General features: G+C 33.3%; 1 protein-coding gene across 1 annotated transcript in view; it reads left to right on the top strand.

Moving 5' to 3' along the window:
• The window catches only part of htt (huntingtin), a 131193-nt gene that overhangs the window by 19998 nt on the left and 91692 nt on the right, over positions 1 to 19503 (top strand). The window contains exons 6-8 of the mRNA XM_072523043.1: positions 3181 to 3566; positions 8921 to 9367; positions 15756 to 15911. Of these exons, the coding sequence (XP_072379144.1) occupies positions 3181 to 3566; positions 8921 to 9367; positions 15756 to 15911 (989 nt within the window). The remainder of the gene's footprint in view (positions 1 to 3180; positions 3567 to 8920; positions 9368 to 15755; positions 15912 to 19503) is intronic.

The following is a 19503-nucleotide window of genomic DNA, read 5'->3' as shown; positions in this document are numbered from 1 at the left end:
GATTAATCACACCTAAAGGTCGAGCATTAATGAACATCATCCAACAAAATAACTTAAGATACTTATCTACGGGAGCACCCATATATTGGCCTACGGATGCCAATAAAATTCCAGATTTGGTAGATTTTGCTGTAACAAAAGGGATATCTGACATTCATAGTGCAATAGAATCAAACTTCGATTTAACATTAGATCACAGTAAAATAATACACTTTAATACACTAATAACTTTAAATACATACATAATATGGAGAACACCACCACCCAAACTCACAACTAAAGAAACAAACTGTGTAAATGCAAAGATTAGACTAGATATTTGGCTAAAAGAAAACCAAGATCCGGAGAAAGCAATAGACTATTTAATAACAGTTTTACAAACAACAGGATGGGAAGCAACACCACAGCGCCAAAGAAATGTACAAGAAAACCATAATACCCCCCTCCATATAATAGAACTTGTAGCAGAAAAAAGAAGAACTCGACGCATATGGCAACAGACGAGAAATCCACTAAATAAAACGTACCTTATCAGGATAAGTCATAGACTAAATAGAGCATTACATGAAGAAAAAAAACGACTCCTTCCAGTTTTATGTTTCGAACCTCTCAAATGAAGACCACTCTATATGGAAAGCTACAAAAAAATTTAAACGACCGACAAACACAAATTCACTTTTAAGAAAAACAGGTATGACCTGGGCCCGCACAAACGCAGAAAAAACAACAGTATTCGCAGAGCATCTTGCAACTTTATTCGCAGCACTAGATACTAATAACGATGAAGAAGATGATATAAGAATGTACCTCGAAACTCCATGTCAACTATCTCTTCCTTTGACAATATTTACTTCGACAGAGGTTCGACAACAAATAAAAATGCTCCCTAAGAAAGCTCCTGGCTATGATTTGATAGCAAGAGAATTACTTCAGAAGCTACCGAGAAAAGCAGTGGTGTTATTAACAATAATATACAAAAGCATACTACGTCTTCGATACTTTCTAATACAATGAAAATTTGCTCCAGTTACTATGATTTCGAAACCTAATAAGCCCGCAACGCAAGCAAATTCATATCGCCCTATAAGCCTAATATATCAATAATGTCGAAAGTATTAGAAAGGCTACTATAAAATCGAGCAAGTTGTTCCCATAAACGAAATTATACCACAACACCAATTCGGATTTAGACGTGAACACTCAACCATCCAACAATGCCAGAGAATAGTAAATATATTTAAAACAACTCTCGAAGAGAAAAAGTTTTGCGCTGGAGTGTTTGTATATATACAACAGCCGTTTGATATAGTATGTCATAAAGGTCTCCTCTACAAACTGAAATTACGTCTAACAGACCAACTATACTTTATACTAAAATCATATCTTACTGACCATTACTTCCAAGTCAAAATTGAAGACAGCTACTCAAATTACCACATCATACAATCTGTCGTACCTCAGGGTAGCGTTTTGGGCTCATTTCTGTATCTGATATTTACAGCAGACGTTCCAACCAGCAATGATACCTTCTTAGCTACATTTGCCGATGACACGAGAATCTTGGTAGTGGATATCGACCCTAATGTAGCATCACAAAAAGTACAAAATCATTTATATCAATTACAAAACTGGCTTAAGCGATGGAAGATCAGTGTTAATGCTAGCAAATCAGTACAAATTACTTTTACAACAATAAAATCTACATGTCCACAAGTTTATATTAATAATACTCCCATTCCTATAAAACCAGTTGTCAAATACTTGGGATTGCACCTGGATGAAAAACTTACATAGATAACGCACATTAAAACTAAACGGAAACAACTAGATCTTAAACTAAAAAATATGAACTGGCTATTTAACAAAAGGGCTCAGTTATCTCTTGAAAATAAACTGCTTCTGTACAAAGCTATACTTATACCAATTTGGGTATGTGGAATAGAACTATGGGGCTGTAGTAAACATTCAAATACGAAAATACTTTAAACATTCCAATCCAAAACACTCCTTATGACAAGTAAAGCTCCATGGTATGTATCTAACCAAACACTTTACAATGATTTGGATATCCCATTACTTAAGGACATAATAAAGAATCACTCAATAAGATATAAAAATCGCACCATTGATACATCGCACAACAACGAACTGATGAATAACTTATTTACCCAACCACTTGCCGAAAGAAGATTGAAGAGGGTATGGCCAGAAGACCTACCACAATAATACTTAGAGAACCGACACTGGACGGTACCTAACTCACGTTAATTTACTTACAGACCATTTACTTATTACCCCGTGTATAGAGTAGATTGTAAACATTCAATGTAACAATAAAAAAATTATTCTTAGTTCTTTTATCATACGTTGGAAAACATTTTTTGGTATACACTCTCAATATAACAAAATTTAAATAGAAAAATTAAATAAACTCGTAAGTTAAACTATACGAAACTATGCAAGTCATTCAAATGATATTCAATTAAATTAGAAGTAATTTATGTGATAAAAATTCATGACAAACATTATTTAATAAGTCAATATTTACCAAAATTAAAAGAAAAATCAATTATTTTATCATATAAATAAAGCTGTATAATAGTAGAGCACATACTGTTTTTACGAATTCCAAACATTTACAAATTCATTACTGTTCTATTAATTATTCGCGTTTTTTTAACTTTTCCGATTTTAACCTACCATTGTCCATTTTTATATAACGCATTCCTTCATATTGTTTTCAGCTAAGAATCACAAACACGTTTAAAAATGTGTTCTTCCAAATATTTTCTTATATTTATTCAGTGCTTATCATTTTTTCAGATGAAAATCGCCAATTTTTCCAGCTTATGCAATGTCCACAGTTTTCCGAGTGGCAATTATTACCTCTTCCTTTTGATCCTTTCACTCCCATTGCCTTTTATATTTTTATTTTTATTCTGTCTGATTTTATAATTAATCTATATTTTACTTAACTGCGATATACCAAATCACTATATATATATATATATATATATATATATATATATATATATGTACATAATATATTGACACAAGGAGAAATTTTACCGTTACAAAAAATATTTTAGAATACACGAATGATAAAAGTTGATTGCCGTAAGTGTTTCAATTTCTCAATAATTATGAGCTTTCAATTGACTTATATATTTTCTATTTTAGGTCAACTCAGTGTAGCAACAACAGTTACCACGGAAGATAATCTATTTTCTGATTCAGACTTGACCGAAACGTTACATTCGGATATTGAAAAGTGGATAGATGAGACGTCAATGTCTGTAAGGAACATAACGTTTGCAAAAAGCAAAGAAAAATCGCAATCTCTCGACAAAATTAGTAGGTTCGAATTGGAAAGTATAAAAAATATTGATATCAATAATTTTGGAGGATTAAATCAATTAAACAAAGAAAATTTTATTACTCAACGAAAAGCTCATAGTATTGAAAATACCTTGGATATTCTTAGTTTCAGTGAAAATTCTTCAGAAAAAAGTTATTGTGGAGCTGATTCCGAAGAGAAGCTTTTAAATCTGGAAGTCTGTATACAGGTAACGTGTGTTCTGTAGAAATGAATCATTTTTCATGTTGAACTCGTTTTTCAGTGTTCCATTTCTTTCTAATAAGTACACTTCTTTATTTTCTTAGGGTGCCATATTCCTAGGGAACGTCGGCGACTACCATGCTTGTAATATTCTTATATTGATCTTCGGTCTTCTTCCACTGTCGCAAATTTCTCAACCAGGAGAGTTGCTTCATCTCTACCCATTTCTTTCCTTCAATTTTACCTTTGAGAATTAGCCAAATAATTCAATCCTCTCCCTTTGGGAGATTATATCTCCCAAATTCTAGTTGACGTATCTTAATGATATTTAATAGAGGTCGTTGATGTTATGTTCTTCGAAAAACTTCTTCGTTTCTGGTTCTACTGGTTCATAGCATTTTGAGTATTCTTCAATACAACCACGTTGTTGACGTTTAAGGACCAAGTTTCCACCCATATTCATACAAAATTACAGATCATACTTCAGCATCTTGTGTGCTTCTTGTCTGTTCAATTCGACATCTGAGTTTGAAGGACGGATTTATATTTTGGGTAATCCAGCATCCAAGTCGAGATATACGGGTTATTTTCAATCTGCACTGGAATCAAAAAGCAAAGGTTAGAATCGAGAATGTCGATGCAGAAACTATAGAAATCAAAAGAGGTATTAGACACGGTTGTGTGCTGTCCCCATTGTTATTCAATCTGTACAGCGAAGCTATTTTTAATGAAGCAATATCAGAGGAACAACAGGGTATATCAATAAACGGAAAAATCTTGAACAACATAAGATTCGCAGACGATACCGCTGTTTTTGCAGACAGTCTAGAAGCACTGCAACGCTTAGTAAATAGATTAGGTACATCAAGTCAGTATAAAATATGGACTACAAATGAACGTTAAGAAAACTAAGTACAAGCAACATACAGTAAGAAGGCTAGATATCGAGCGAAAACAAGTAGAAAGAGTGAATAACTACAAATATCTGTGAAACTGGGTAAATGAAAACAATGACCCAGGTAGAGAAATAAGGACACGCATTGAAATTGCAAGTCAAGCATTTATAAAAATGAAAATAATGTTTTTTTAATCGTGACCTTCCTCTGGAGCTGAGGATAAGAGTCTTAAGATGCTACGTGTTTTCGACTTTGTTGTATGGAATGTAAAGCTGGACACTAAAAGTAGATAATATAAAGAAGTTGGAATCATTTGAGATGTGGTGCTATAGAAGGATTTTGAAAATACCATGGACACAACGAGTTACAAATGCAAAAGTGTTAAGAAGACTACAAAAGGATTGTGAGGTCATAAAGCACATGAAAACAAGAAAGCTGGAATATTTAGGCCACATTACCAGAAGTGCGAAATATGAGATATTAAGGCTCATAATGCAAGGTAAAATCGAGGGTAAAAGATCCATAGGAAGACGAAGAATTTCCTGGCTAAGAAACCTAAGAGAATGCTATAGTTGCACTTCATTAGATCTTTTCAGAGCAGCCGCCAATAAGGTACGGATAGCTGTGATAATACCAACCTCCGATAGGAGAAGGAACTACAAGAAGAAGAAGCATCCAAGGTATTTGAATCGTTGTACTCTTTCCAGTGTTTGTTGGTTTAATACCAGTTGGGTTTGGCCCATATCCTGCTTACTGGTTTAGTTTGATGAATGTTTATCGACAGTTCCCAATTTCTGTATTCTATGAGAATGCTTTGATTCTTTGTGGTTTGTACTAATAATGGCTGTTTGGTTCCTTTATGGAATGTTCTGCCAGACAAGCCCCCAACTTCATCCCAATGGTCGGGTTCTTACACCTGTATCACAAACAAATTTTTAATTCGTTTTTTTTTTGTGGAGTCTAATGTGCTTTCTTTTATATATTTTTTCAAATATCCTTCGAAGTTTTTTAAGTTTTTTAACTTTTAAAGAAAACTTTTGTATTTTTCCACCAATGGGATCCCTCTTTAGTAGCGGTACTTTATAAACTTGACCATTGCTCTGAGGATGGCTTTGTAAGCCGAAAGCGCTCAGTTAGGAATTTAATTTTTTACACACTTAATTTAGTTGTGTGTTTACACAACTATAGTAGAATTTCACTATTTGGGAGAGTGATTCATCGTTTAAACGGTGAATATCCTCAAATTTAAATATACATAGCGGCCCTCGAAAACTACTCGTTTTCTCAATTGCAATTTGCGTTTTCTCATAAGAAATTACACAATATATAAGTAGTATATTTATTTGTGCTTCTCTATAGAAAAACTGACCAGGAGTTGTCGTACAGTGTAGCCAATTCTTGTTCACAAGTAGTAATTATGGTCATACAAAACGTGTATTCTTCCACGCAGCTATTATTACCGTCATCAAAAAACATGATATTTTTCAATAGTAAAAATTAAGCACAAAATTGTAATTAAATAAATTTTATTTATATGTTCCGTTTCGTTACATATTTAAATTTATAAAATAAAAATCGATATTTTAAAACAATATTTTTCAATCGTTTGGAACTTTGGAATTAGCGACGGAACTCCGTTTCAATTCCGACCCACAGAAAGCCGTAAAACTAGTTTTTGTCGAGTAAGTGCCCATCAACAATAGTTCATTTACATTGGCGTTTCTGAGGGTAGGGCATGTGTTGCATTTTGTGAATATATTTTATGCGATAAGTTTGTGTTATTGATAAAACGTGTTATTGATAATACGAGTGTTATAGTTTGTCATTTTATAGTAAATTTTTAGTTATATTCTGTGATTATTTGGTTTGAGTTTTATTGGAGTTGGACGAAAAACCGAGTTGTTCCAAGAGAAGACAGCAAAATTCTGATGTTGATTCCAAAAATGAAAAGCCGCAAAAGAGACGGAAAATGTTAACGTCCGAAGAGAAGGATGATACGAAACGTTTATGAAGGAATTGTCGGCAGAAAAATGGCATTAAATGTTAGCCAAGCGGTCGACATTTGTAGCAGTTTAACAAAAGTATCCGTTAGCTGTATTTATCGTGTACTTAAAAATACATCGGAAAATAAAAAGCAAGAAAAAGGTAAAACTAGAGGTATGAAAAGCATTGTTTTGGATGACGAGACAAGGAATATTATACGTCGAAAAATTCATTCATTTTATTTTCGGAGTGAAATTCCAACACTGAAAAATATTTCTCAAGAGCTCGAAAACGATGACTCCTTACCCAAGATATCTCGTAGAGTCTTAATCAGGACCATGCGCGAAATGAAATTTCGATATGTAAAACTCAACAGAAAAAGTATGCTATTTGGATGAAACCTGGATTAACGAAGGTCATACAGTTGGAAAAGTTTGGCAAGATTTAAATGTCAAAAGTAAACGCGAAGCATTTATAGAAGGCTGATCTACAGGATTAAAAGCTCCATCAGGAAAGGGACGGCGTTTAATCATCATCCATATAGGAAGTGATACAGGGTTTCTTGATGATGGTTTTCTTCAATTTGAGTCGAAAAAAAAACAGATGATTATGAAAGAAATTAAAAGGGAGGATTCAAGAATGGCTTACAGAAAAGGGGATTACATACGAAGAATCAATGCACAAAATTTAGCTACTTGACATTGCACGGTTAAGGAAAAGTGAATATCTTAAATATGCTGTAGATGAAACTGCAAAAGATTATGGTGTCAAAGTTCTGCGTCTACCGCCTTATCATTGCGAACTTAATCCCATTGAACTTATCTGGGCGCAAGTGAAAGTAGAAGTAGCACGCAATAACAAAACGTTCAAATTAAACGAAATTAAGAAACTTTTGATTCAAGCAATCCTCCATGTAACTCCAGAGAAATGGGCTAAATGCATAGGCCACATAATTAAAGAAGAACATCGTATGTGGGAACTTGACACTCATATCGAAGTTTTACTAGAGCCAATTATAATTACACCAGGTGGTGAAGGTAACGACAGCGATAGCAGCACTGCATCTTCAGATTTAGACAGTGAATAATATTTTCTAATAGTTTAATAAGAACATCAGCATAAAAAAAACAAAAACAAAAAAAAAACGAGAAGAACATAGTAAGTGTGTATAGTGTTTGTGTTTAAATAGAATAATACAATGTTTTGTTACATCAAACATTATTTTTATTTTGTTTTTATAGAATTTTATTTTGTTATATAGGATTTTATTTTGTTTTGTTTTATACTGTTTAAGTGTTTTGTTCATTTTATTTAATAAGACAATATGGCTCTTGGCGAACACCCATTTAAAAAAAGTAACGCGCCACAAGACAAACCTCTGGGGTGGTGTGGAAACTGTCTTAAAATTTGTTTTAAAAAAATTTCATTGTGTAACTCTTTAAGGACGGGTCACGTCAAAAGACGTTTTAGCGTAACTTCCGCGACAGCCGGTTGGTATCAGTAAACTTTCTGCAAAATTACTTGTTTTTTATAGCTTTTTGTTTGTGGCATTCTGTATTTTTAGGGGAATGTAGGGAATGAGCCACAAAATATTTATTCATATGTTTATTTATAGACGTTTCGATCTCTATATCCAGAGACCGTTTTCAGTTATACAAATGATAGTAATATTTATTTTCTATGGCTTTTCGCTTGTTCTGTATTTTTAGAAATAATGTTGGGAATAAGCCACAATATATTTATTCAAATGTTTAATTTACGGACGTTTCGATCTCTATAAAGAGACCGTTTTCAAACATACAAATGACAGATATATTTATTTTTCTATAGCTTCTTGTTTGTGGCATTCTGTATTTTTAGGGAGAAGGTTGGAAATAATCCACAATATATCTATTTACATGTTTAATACACTGACGTTTCGATCTCTATTCCGTTTTTAAAGATAGAAAAAAAAGAAAATAAACAATATAAGGTTATAAAAATATATAATAATAAACAAATAAAATAAATATAACTATCACTTATATCTTTGAAAGCGGTCTTTGGATATAGAGATCGAAACGTCAGTAAAAACTTGCAAATAAATATATTGTGGCCTATTTCGAACATTAATATTTGAAAAATAAAATATAATTAACGTTAAAATAAAAGTGAGTGTACGTCACTGGATTTTCATACGCCTTTCCGCATTTCTGCGCCTTTAAACGATGAATCACTCTCTCAAATTGTGAAATTATACCATAATTATATTTATGCGCCATAAAATTTTTCACGTAAATGGAATCGAGTGTCATGATTTCGATAAACAAAAGGAAATAAATGTAAAAACAGTCTAAAAAGATTGACGAGGCCCTTTGTGACATAGGTTTTGTCAGTCTTAAATGACTGACACTACAATATTTTACACTTTAGGCAGTCAGTCTTATATAACTTTTTCAGACAGTCAGTCTAACAGACTAACTTATATAATTTTTTCTTTCAGGAAATTGAAGTTGGAAATCTTCTCGACGCAACAACTCCTCTAATCTATTGTATCCGCTTGATCACAAAATTATTTTTGCTGAATGGTATACCAGAAAATTACATCTCTGATAAAGTAGTGAGGGTGTCTGTAAAATTTTTAGCCATTTCCTGTCTCTCGTCATTGTTTAATCTCTATCCAAAAGGATTGTTTATGTACTTGGATAAGAATTATTCACAAAACATGAAATCGAAAAGAATCAGTTGTCAAAAAATTTCTGACATACTATTATTAAGAAATCATATAGATCCTCAACTCAGGGGTGCAATCAGAAATTTGTTGGGTAATTATCTCAAGGTTGTAAGTCATTTATGTGAGGGAGGATACGAGGACTGGATTGGAGACAATTATATAGGCGATCAGGATAATTCAGTTCAAATTTGCGATATTGTCAATATATTCATTCAGGTAAGCAAAGCTAATAATAAATAAAATTTAAAAGGTAAATTTCCAGATGTTGGCTGTATACCGTAGTTTAAAAAAACTTGGTATATAATGATATAAAATTTTATTATTAATATTTTTTAAAAATTATTCAAAATGGATTTATAAATTTTCAGAACGTTTCTCGATCCTATCAGATCATCCTCGGTGAAAAACCTAAAAGTATAACCACTTAAAAATAAAAACAAAAGGGGTAAAATTTTGTCTGTTAAATTGAAAATGTGGTTATTACTTACGTCTATATAGTATTTGAAACTAGCCACATGTTGAGGTCAGATGACCCTTAAATTACATAATTAGAGTAACTAACATTGTAATTAATAAGATAGTAGGTCGATGATAATGGATTACATTTTTTAAGGGAATGTACAATTTCCCAGCTCGAAAAAGGGAACTTTATGCCCTGAGAGGTAACAACCAACTGTTGACAGAAGGAAGTAAGAATTGTTTTGAAATGACCTTCAAGACAAGTGATAGGTTTTTTTTTTAAATCATCAAAGGGTATGCGCCCAATAAGGGTGTTATTTACAAATCAATTTTTACTACAGTAGGGCCTCGTTAACCCGGAGCGGCAAAAACAAGACCCTTTGCGGATTATCGAGGCATCCGGATTGTAATATGCCATATTTAATGGTAATAAAACATATGTTTAACCTTAGTTTCTTTAATCGATTTTTGAATTACAGTATAAAGAAAAAAATGAAGATATTCAAAATTACAACCATGTAAGAAAAACAGTGAGTTCAAATAAACATTAGTTAATTTTTCTTGAAAAAGTCTGTAATGCTCTTCTGTGTATAATTTGCGCACTTTATTTCAAAAGCTCGATCTCTAAGCTGACGGGGAAACATAAGTTCGGGGCTATCAAATTCGTTTTCTTCAGCCCATTTTAAAGCTGTGTTGAAAGCTCCTGAACTACCAACTTTTTCGGAGGCGATAACTTCAACGCTATTGTCCTCATCTTGCCTATCGTCCTCACACATAGTCTCTTCCTCGCACAATATCCTCATCAGTTAACACTTCACTCATTGTATCTCACTTTCGGCACCACCAGCAGCCCATTCTTGAGGTTCTGCCTCACTTATTTGAGGATCATTGGATCCCTCAACCTATTAAAAATCTGGGTTATCTTCTGGTTCATCATTCTCAGTGAGAAATTCAGGGTGCAAATTCTTCCATGATTTGTTAATGAGCTATGCCTTAACATCGGCCCAACAATTAGCCAAAAGAAAAACAGTGTCCTTTAAATATATCGATTTTAATGTGTCGATGAGGTTGTTAGAACATAATGCATGACAGGTAACCAAAAGTGATTTGCGGTAATTTAACTTCACATTTTGTATAACGTTCTGATCCATTGGTTGTATACAGGCCTTGGTGTTAGCTGGCAGGAACATTGCAAAAATGTTGCCGTCTTCTGAGATAAGTTCATTTGCTGATGGATGCCCAGGACAATTATTATCTAACAATAAAAGTGCCCAAGGAGGCAAATTAAGAGACAAAAGATGGCGACGGACCGCGGAAACAAATTCCGTGCCCGTGGGTTTTTTTGCTTTTCCGACAACAAGCAATTGAAGTTTATGGATTCCAATCGCATTTGCACAAGGCATGAATGTCACTCTCATCTTCATCATTTTCCTTCCGGAAGCCGACTTCTCATTGGCAGAGGCTAAAGTATGATCGGGCAATAATCGCCAGTAGAAACCAGATTCGTCAGCATTGTACACTTGTTCCGCTGTTTCTTTCTCTAATAACTTTCTGTAACTCTAGTTGGAATGGTCCGATAGCGGATTCATCATTGGATAGCTTTTCACCGGGGACTTTTAAACGTCTTATTTCCTGGCGTTTTTTAAATTTGTCTAAACGTCTCCGGCTTGCATTAAACACGATATTAGAATTTGTAATCTAGCGATGAAAAACATGAGCTTTCTCACAAATCATATCACCACTTACAGGATCGTCTTTGTTGCAAAAACCACGTAAACAAAGCATATTCTAAAACTGGATTTTCTGATTTCTTGAGTGTTTTTCGTACACCGGGACCACGTTCTGACCAGGCTTACTTTCTTTATGTCGCCCACAGTTGACCTGCCTATACCAAACCTCCTAGCAATGATAGGGTAGCTTTCACCTTTATCTAACATTTCTGTAACCCGCAATTTATCTTTTATTGTTAACCCTTTCGAGACTGTTGCCGTAAAAGTACGATTTTCATTTGCAGCTTTGATGAGCGAGCGCCGTACTATTACGCAAATTAATCTCCATCGTTCAGATTCTGTCACCGTACATTTTTAAGTATTTACATCTTTGAAGAGCTATAATCGTAATAGTACGTTCTACATTGTCCATCTTGCTTACTAGTATCGTTCATGTACGTTAGGATCCACAAATACACGCGCTAAATTGACACTGTACCAACACGAAAGCCGATAAACAAAAGACTGACACTGACGACAGGTTGGCTCCCGACAGCCCCCGCACCTACAAAAACGACTTACAAAATTCCACCCGAACAGACAGACACTAGCAAACTAATAAAAACCTCTTCTCTTTACCTAAATGAATAAAAGCGTATTAATAAAATATATTCCTTCAACTTACTTTGCTTTAACGTATCTAGATAATTCATTTATAGAATTTTGTCCCTTTTCGTTCGCAGGCTACAAAGATTCAACGTACACCGTTGGAGAAATTTTTGACATGTTTCATATTTACAAATTTTCTAAGAACAATTGCACAGGCCATTGCATTTAATTTCAAAAAACACTATAGATAACTTACTTTTGTTTTTAAAAGACTTTAATTTACTAAGCAAAGTGTGATTAATTGTTACCGTTCCGCTAATACCCGTGTTAGGTTGAAACGGGTCTTTTGTAAATAAAAAAAGTTAAATATTCTATTTATATTAAGCCATAATTGATTGTAATACAAATTACATTTTACGTTTGAATTGGTTATTTCAAAAACAACACTAGTCACATATCCTAATTTTACAGGAGACCAAAAAAACTAAATAGTTGAAAGATTTATGAAATAGATGATCTCAAAATCCCAAGTGATATTGTAATTTTGTTCTTAATCATAATGATCTATAAATAGTCTCAAAAAAAAATAAAGGTTTTTTAAAAAATGATTTTTGAAATATTGGACTAATGCTGTTTTTGCATGAAACGAAAAAAAAAAACAGAAATACAACCACTTATATTTTTATTTCGAAAGTATAGTAACTACAAAACTGGCAATAATTAACGTCAAAACGTTCACACGACATAAACGACGATAGAGAGAAGGTTCTTTTTTGTTGCTTTGGTATCTTTGAACCTAGACAGTTTTGTTTGTAATATGTTGGCCACCAATTACGATACTCCAATATCTCACATGTCCTCCTCTTAAAAACGGAAAAATTTGTCGCAGCTACAGCCCTAAGGGAATAATATTGTTTTGGCAAATAAATTATGTCGTGCTTCTTAATTTTTGAATTCAGCACCCCAAAATCTCGATCATTGGGCAAAAATTGATTGGAAAGTAATGGATTATTTTGGAAAATCTCCCTGTATCCGTCAATGAGAGCAAAAACCGGATCATCGTATTGTTCTTATTTTGTCCAGGACAGTTGTCGCTGAACAAAAATACTTTTTGTACGTTGTCGGGTAAAACAGTTTCAAAATAATGTGATAACATGGAACAAACTTCATTAGACCCTTTATTGGCATGGCCTTTATAATAAACGTACAACACAGATTCCTTGGTTTTAAAAATTTTTATACCGAAGCAGTTCACCCATAGTTGACGCAAATAAAATATCTCTTGTATCGGTATACAGAGCAAAGGACGATTTTGCAAAAAATAGAACATGAGAACAACTGCGTCCCCTCGATTTTCATAAATATCTCTCACAAAACTTATCTTGTGAAATTTCTTGGACCTTCTTTTATGGACGGCTAGTTCGGCTTCTGCGGTACGTTTGGCATCTGCCCCTAGGGACTGGCTGTTGATTTTTGTAAACAATTCTTCGCACATAATACAGGTATCAATCTGGGGTCTACCAAAACGCAAAGAAAACTGTTAAAATATTTTGCGTAGTATTTATACTTAACATCCATATTTGGACGTTTTTCTTTAAAAAGACTATGCATGGTTTTGACATCTAGGCGTGAGTCAAGGTACTACAAGGTACAAAGACTTGGGTGAATGGGTGCAGATGCTGAGCAGGCGCATTTTCGATATTTTGCTGCAAGAATATATCTTGCTATTATTTGGTGGAACAGTTGTTTAGTCCTTCAACACAAAAAGCCAATTCTTCTTCAGAAAATTTTTGGAAACATTTTGCTCTGCATCTGAAAAGAAAAGATTTTTAAAGAATGGTAAAATTTCTGCCACTCTAGAACAAAAGATGTGTTTATAGCTAATAAATTACTGTATAGTTGTATTAATATTACAAAAAACGCCGATTTTTATCCTTGTAACAAGTGTTCATTGAACTGACACTAAGTTTATATTTTTAAAATTTGCAGAATAAGAACCTTAACGACAATATTACATTACTAAGTTTGTGTATTATTAATAGTTATGAAAACTATAAAAATTTACTTATTGTTGATTGGTAATAAAAAATCTCTGTTAAACCTAAATAACAGCATAAACTATTACCTACTTACATTTAAGTCCTGTAGCTCTAGCCGGTACAATATTTCCTTTATAGTTAGTGTGTTGTAAACCCTTAACTTTGGCATTACGTACAACATTCCTTTTGTATTTATCTGGATTGTGTTTTCTCTTTTTTAAGTGTACATGTTCATGTACACTATCATCAGGTGAAGTAGGCATAATATTTTTAGCTTTAAATAACAAAAAAACCTATAAATTCAGATTAATCGTTATCAAGCACTTAACCTGACAACACCTTAATGAAAACTGAAATGAAAATATGGTAACATAAATGACTCAACAATTATACGATCTTGGATAACCAATCAAATGCTTAGAAATCATGTTTATAAATTCACAGCAAACACTGCATACGTTCTAGACTCAGTTGTTTGTTGTGTTCTGTCTACTGATATTTTTGCACAGACCTTCAATTTTGGTTGTATAGTATTTCGACAGATATATATATATATATATATATATATATATATATATATATATATATATATATATATATATATATATATATATATATATATATATATATATATATATATATATACCCGGTATTTAGGCGTTCCACGCCCTTCCGGTAGGGATCTATGGAGGAGTATCACCTAGCCGCAAGCCCTTATCTCTTGCCGTACTGCTCCACCATAGGCCGATCAGATACCAGCATATTCTAGACTAAATTTCGACAGATTCTGTACAGAAATCCTTAAAAAAAATTATAAATAGAAAAAATTCTAGAAATTATTTAATCTGTAGATGTTTATTAATTGGCACTTTGTAGCATCTAATTTGACAGTTTCACTTATCTCTCGATCTTGTAGGCAACATTTTTAAGCTATTTTTTGAGTTGAAATTCTAAGGGTGTTTACCGGATGTTTTACCGCATTGATATCCAACTCTGATTTATGTCAAATTGTGATTTATGTTTGCTTATATAGTTAATTTTAGATGATGTGTCTGTAACCTTCTATTAATCCATTTGGTTTTGGACAGAATAGATCTCAGTCTTTTGGTTGTTTTGAATGTTTTTGTGAAATTTTGTTTATTTCCTATTCTTTTTAATTTTCCTGATAAGTTCTTTATAGATTTTATCGTTGTCATCATCGTTGTCATATTCAAATCCCTTCTTGTGGGCATTTCTGGATTGCTTTTGTGGTTATGTTGTTTCCTTTCTTCAATGTTGTAAAATTCTTTGTTTATGAATAACAATCGATAATCATTTGGTGTTAAAACCTTTGTTAGCAGGTTTTTTATTTTTTTCTTTCTGAAATGCATCTTCGTTGGAGCAGGTGTTTTGAGTTCTATCTGTTTATGTTGTGGTTTGAGTGATAATTTAAATATCTGTTGTGTGAGTTGTATATCTTGTATCCTCCTTTGTGATTAACACATTCAGAAAAGTAAGCGAGTTGTTGTTTTCTTTTTTCATGGTGAATTTGATTCTTCTTTACAGTTGATGTCCATCAAAAATTTATTCAGTGCTTCTGTTCTATGAGGCCAAATGGAGAATACATCATCTATATTATCTCCACTATACTGTGGGTTTTTGGTCGTGTTTATATACTCGTGTTTTAATATTTTTGTTAAAATTCCTCCATGAGCGTATCTGCTAAGAGTGGAGATAATTAAGAGCCCATGGCTAATCCAAAATCTGAAGGTGATTATGAAAAAATCAATTTCTTTTTTTTTATTTTAGGGCTTAAATGATGAGTCTTCAAATTGCATTCGGCAGACACTAGTGACTTTGCAAAACAATTTAAAATATTTAATTGAATCACACCAAAGTAGTGCCGTTATACCTCTATTGAATACTCTGCCTGCATTATCAGAAAATCCATATTGGCTAGTAAAGGTAAGTTGTGAAATTTTAAAATATTATATACCGGCAATATATTTATAGCAAACGATGATTATAACTCCAAATATACTCAATTATTGTTCAACAAGAGAGTCCACTTATTGGATCACTGACAAAAATTAAGTATCAGATCTAGTGGACTTTGGCGTTACTAAAGCATTTCCTCCAAGTACCTTGGGTAGACAATATTGCTTCCATTTCTCATCAGATCATTATTCGATAATTGTGACATTTAGATCTGAAATACTGATAAATAGTAGACCAGCTACTAAACTATACCATTGCCAATATTAATTGCAATTTAGACAGAAGTAGAAGTTTGTCTGTCTTACATTTCGTACTATAAAGTAGTACGAAATGTAAGAAATATCTAAACAAGAAAGTTTATGGCAAACTAGACCTAATATAAAAAAAATACATATTACAAGATTTAGAAACCAATCAAATAATATATTTATAAAGGAAAAAGTATTAAACAAAAGAAAAAATAGTCTGACAATTAACCAGAGTTAAAGAAGATAGAATACTGTTTAATTAGGCTATAAAAAACTGAAAGTACCCCTAAAAAAGAATGATAATTTGGAAATTCGTGGAAATCTAAAAAATGTTTTTCCATCGTATAAAAGTTTTTAATTAATTCAAACATGTAGTTAGCTTTAAAAGAACTAAAGTGAATCCAAAGAAGTCAACTTGTTACGACTTTATTAATATAGAATTTTTAAAATTATCAGACTTTCTCTCTCCCCCTCTCTTCAGTCCTGACCCCCGGAGGGAGCGTAGTGGTCATCGTGATGTCGTCTCCAAACAACTCTGTCTGTGATCATTTCTTTTAGCTCATGCATAGGTATTTTGCATATTCCTGTAATTTGGTCGATCCATCTTGTTGGGGATCTTTCTTGTGACCATGGGCCTTCTACCTTTCCTTGGATACCAAGTATTTCCATGTTTTCTGAATCTGCTCTCATAACATATGCAAATTAAAAATTGAATTATTTGTCCTGTGGTCGGTCCACATTATTCTCCAACAGAACATTTCAGTGGTGTCTATCTTCTTTCCGGTTGCCGTAGCTTCAAAGATTCACATCCGTATGTCAGTATTGGGAATATTAAGAAGTTTATCAACCTCACTTTTAGAGTTCGTGAAATTTGAGAGTCCTTCCATATTTCCTATTTTCAATTATTTTAAGGGTTTTATCTGCTATCCAGTGTTTCTATTTCACATGATTATTTAGCTGTGGGCGATTAATTGGTGTTATTACAGAATGTTTAATAGTCTCCCATATTTCTTGTGCTGCACCCTTACGAATAGAGGGAATACTTTTTTGCACTTCTTGGAGAAGGTCGTTCTTCTGTCTTAATTATATCCTGTGTCTCTCTCCGTTGATTGTGCGCCTTAAGTTTGAGCTTTACTGTAGCTATGAGGAGAGTATGATCTGATCCGCATATCGCTCCTGGATATGATCTGACTGTTTAGATCGGTGATCTCCAAAGAAGATTATTGAGGATGTAATCAATTTGATTTCTAGACCTATATCCAGGACTTTTCCAAGTATAAAGTCAACTTTCCCTAGTTTTTAGGTTATCATTCTGCGTAGTGTTGCCGACTTTTACGTTAAAGTCACGGCATATTAAGGTTAGCTCTTTATTTGGAATATTGTTTTCAATTTTTCGTAGAATTCCTCGACTTTTGTTATGTCGTCTGCTGTGCTAGTTGGCGCATAAACTTGTATAATATTGAGTTTATGTCGTTTGCTTACGCTTAATGACAACTATCCTACCGATGACAGCTTTGAATTCGACGACAGATTTTTGTAATCTTGGTGAGAATGGCAACACCTGTATAGATCTGGGTCTCACCGCCAGAGAAGTAAATATAATTGCCATTGTGTTCTAAAATGACCCTCTCTTAACCAATGCGTTTCAACTAGTCCAGAGTTTTCAATACATTGCCAGCTCTATTTCAATAATTGACAGCTTACCTGTGTTTGTCTTTAGCTCTTGTACGTTTCATTAATAAATTTTCTGAGTTTTAATTTTTGTGTAATTTCTACACGATGCTTGATCACTAACATACGTGACCGGTGGCCAATTTCGCACTCCTTGACCCGGACTCAATATAGCGCCGGTCGTAACACGGGCTGCGTGACAGCATCAGAGGTATTCTCTTCGACATCACGCATAACTTTTTGGGAATGATAATGCAATGCCCTTTCCTATTGCATCGCAGTATCACAACCATTCTGCTGATACAACTCCGCTTGTGAAACTCCAATGGTAAGCTGGTCCAGGATCATTTCCATGCGCCTTATCTTGGTACTTCCCGTCGCTGCTGTTCTCCGTCAGGAATATTTAACGACCGTCCGGTCGCGGTTGGGGAAGGGAAGGATATATTATGTATTAGATGGAGTACAGGATTGGAATTTGTTTTCTCCTAGAAAGGGAGCTTAGGAGAGAAATAGTGACTGGTGTAGGGTCAAGGTTCCAAGCCCTGAACTATTCTGTCAAATGTAAATATTAACACCAAATATTAATACCAAAATGAAGCAAAATACCTAGAAATGTATCTCACCAGACGTCTCACATGAAACAAATACATATTCTCTAAGCGAAAGCAACGGGTCATAAATTCAGACAGCTCTATTGGATGATTGAACGGAAATACAAATTGAAAAAGAAGACTAAATTGGTAGTCTACAAAGTTATATTAAAATCCATATGGAGATATGGTATCCAGTTGTGGAAAACAGTAACCATATCCAATATAGAGATTTTAGGATCCAAGAGATAGAGATTCACGGCATTGCAACTGATGAAAACAAATTGCCTCGCAGACTTAAGTCCAGACCTATTGTCATGCACATACTCAAGATACATACGAGATACTTAGAAATCATATTTAATGTATTGTGTTGGGTCCCGAACTTACTTTTAAGCTAGTGCTTTAGAGAAGAAATTGTAATGAGGTGTTTACAGGACCAAATGTTGATCAAATCGTTTGTTTATTGAAGTATATGATACCGAAAACTTAATACATTGAATTAAACAATAGATGCTTACTCGTAAAATAAAAGAGATCTTATAAATAATTCTAGTTATATCTGGTTTTTTGCTTATGAACTATAACTTAAAGCAGAGTTAAAATATTGTAACGAAATAGCCCATCTTCGATGCGAGGTATGTGTCACAATTCTTAGAAGGATAAATCTAGAATACTCAAGAGTTGGCATTTCAATAGCGCCCGTCTTCGATGCGCTTTCGATGAGTTATAGAGGTGGACTATTCCAGAATATTCTAGTACATAATAACTTTTATATATAAGTAGCTCCGATATTAGCTAAGTTTAGTTGATAAGATATACTCGTGCTGCAAACGTATAAATAAATATATTTATATAAATTAGAACCGCTCGTTTTATTTAAAAACGGTACAATATACATTACATGTTTTTACTTTAAAAAATAGTTTTTATTCAGATACGAGAAATTCTAACACAACGTATTATTTTGCATTTTATTTGATTTTGCTTATTTCTTGAAGTATTTATTTCTTAAACGTCAGAACCGATTTGAAAAGTTATTATTTTTTC

The sequence above is a fragment of the Diabrotica undecimpunctata genome, chromosome 2 (assembly GCF_040954645.1).
Source record: "Diabrotica undecimpunctata isolate CICGRU chromosome 2, icDiaUnde3, whole genome shotgun sequence".
Taxonomy (NCBI): Eukaryota; Metazoa; Arthropoda; class Insecta; order Coleoptera; family Chrysomelidae; genus Diabrotica; species Diabrotica undecimpunctata.
This window is presented reverse-complemented; position numbering and strand designations above follow the sequence as displayed.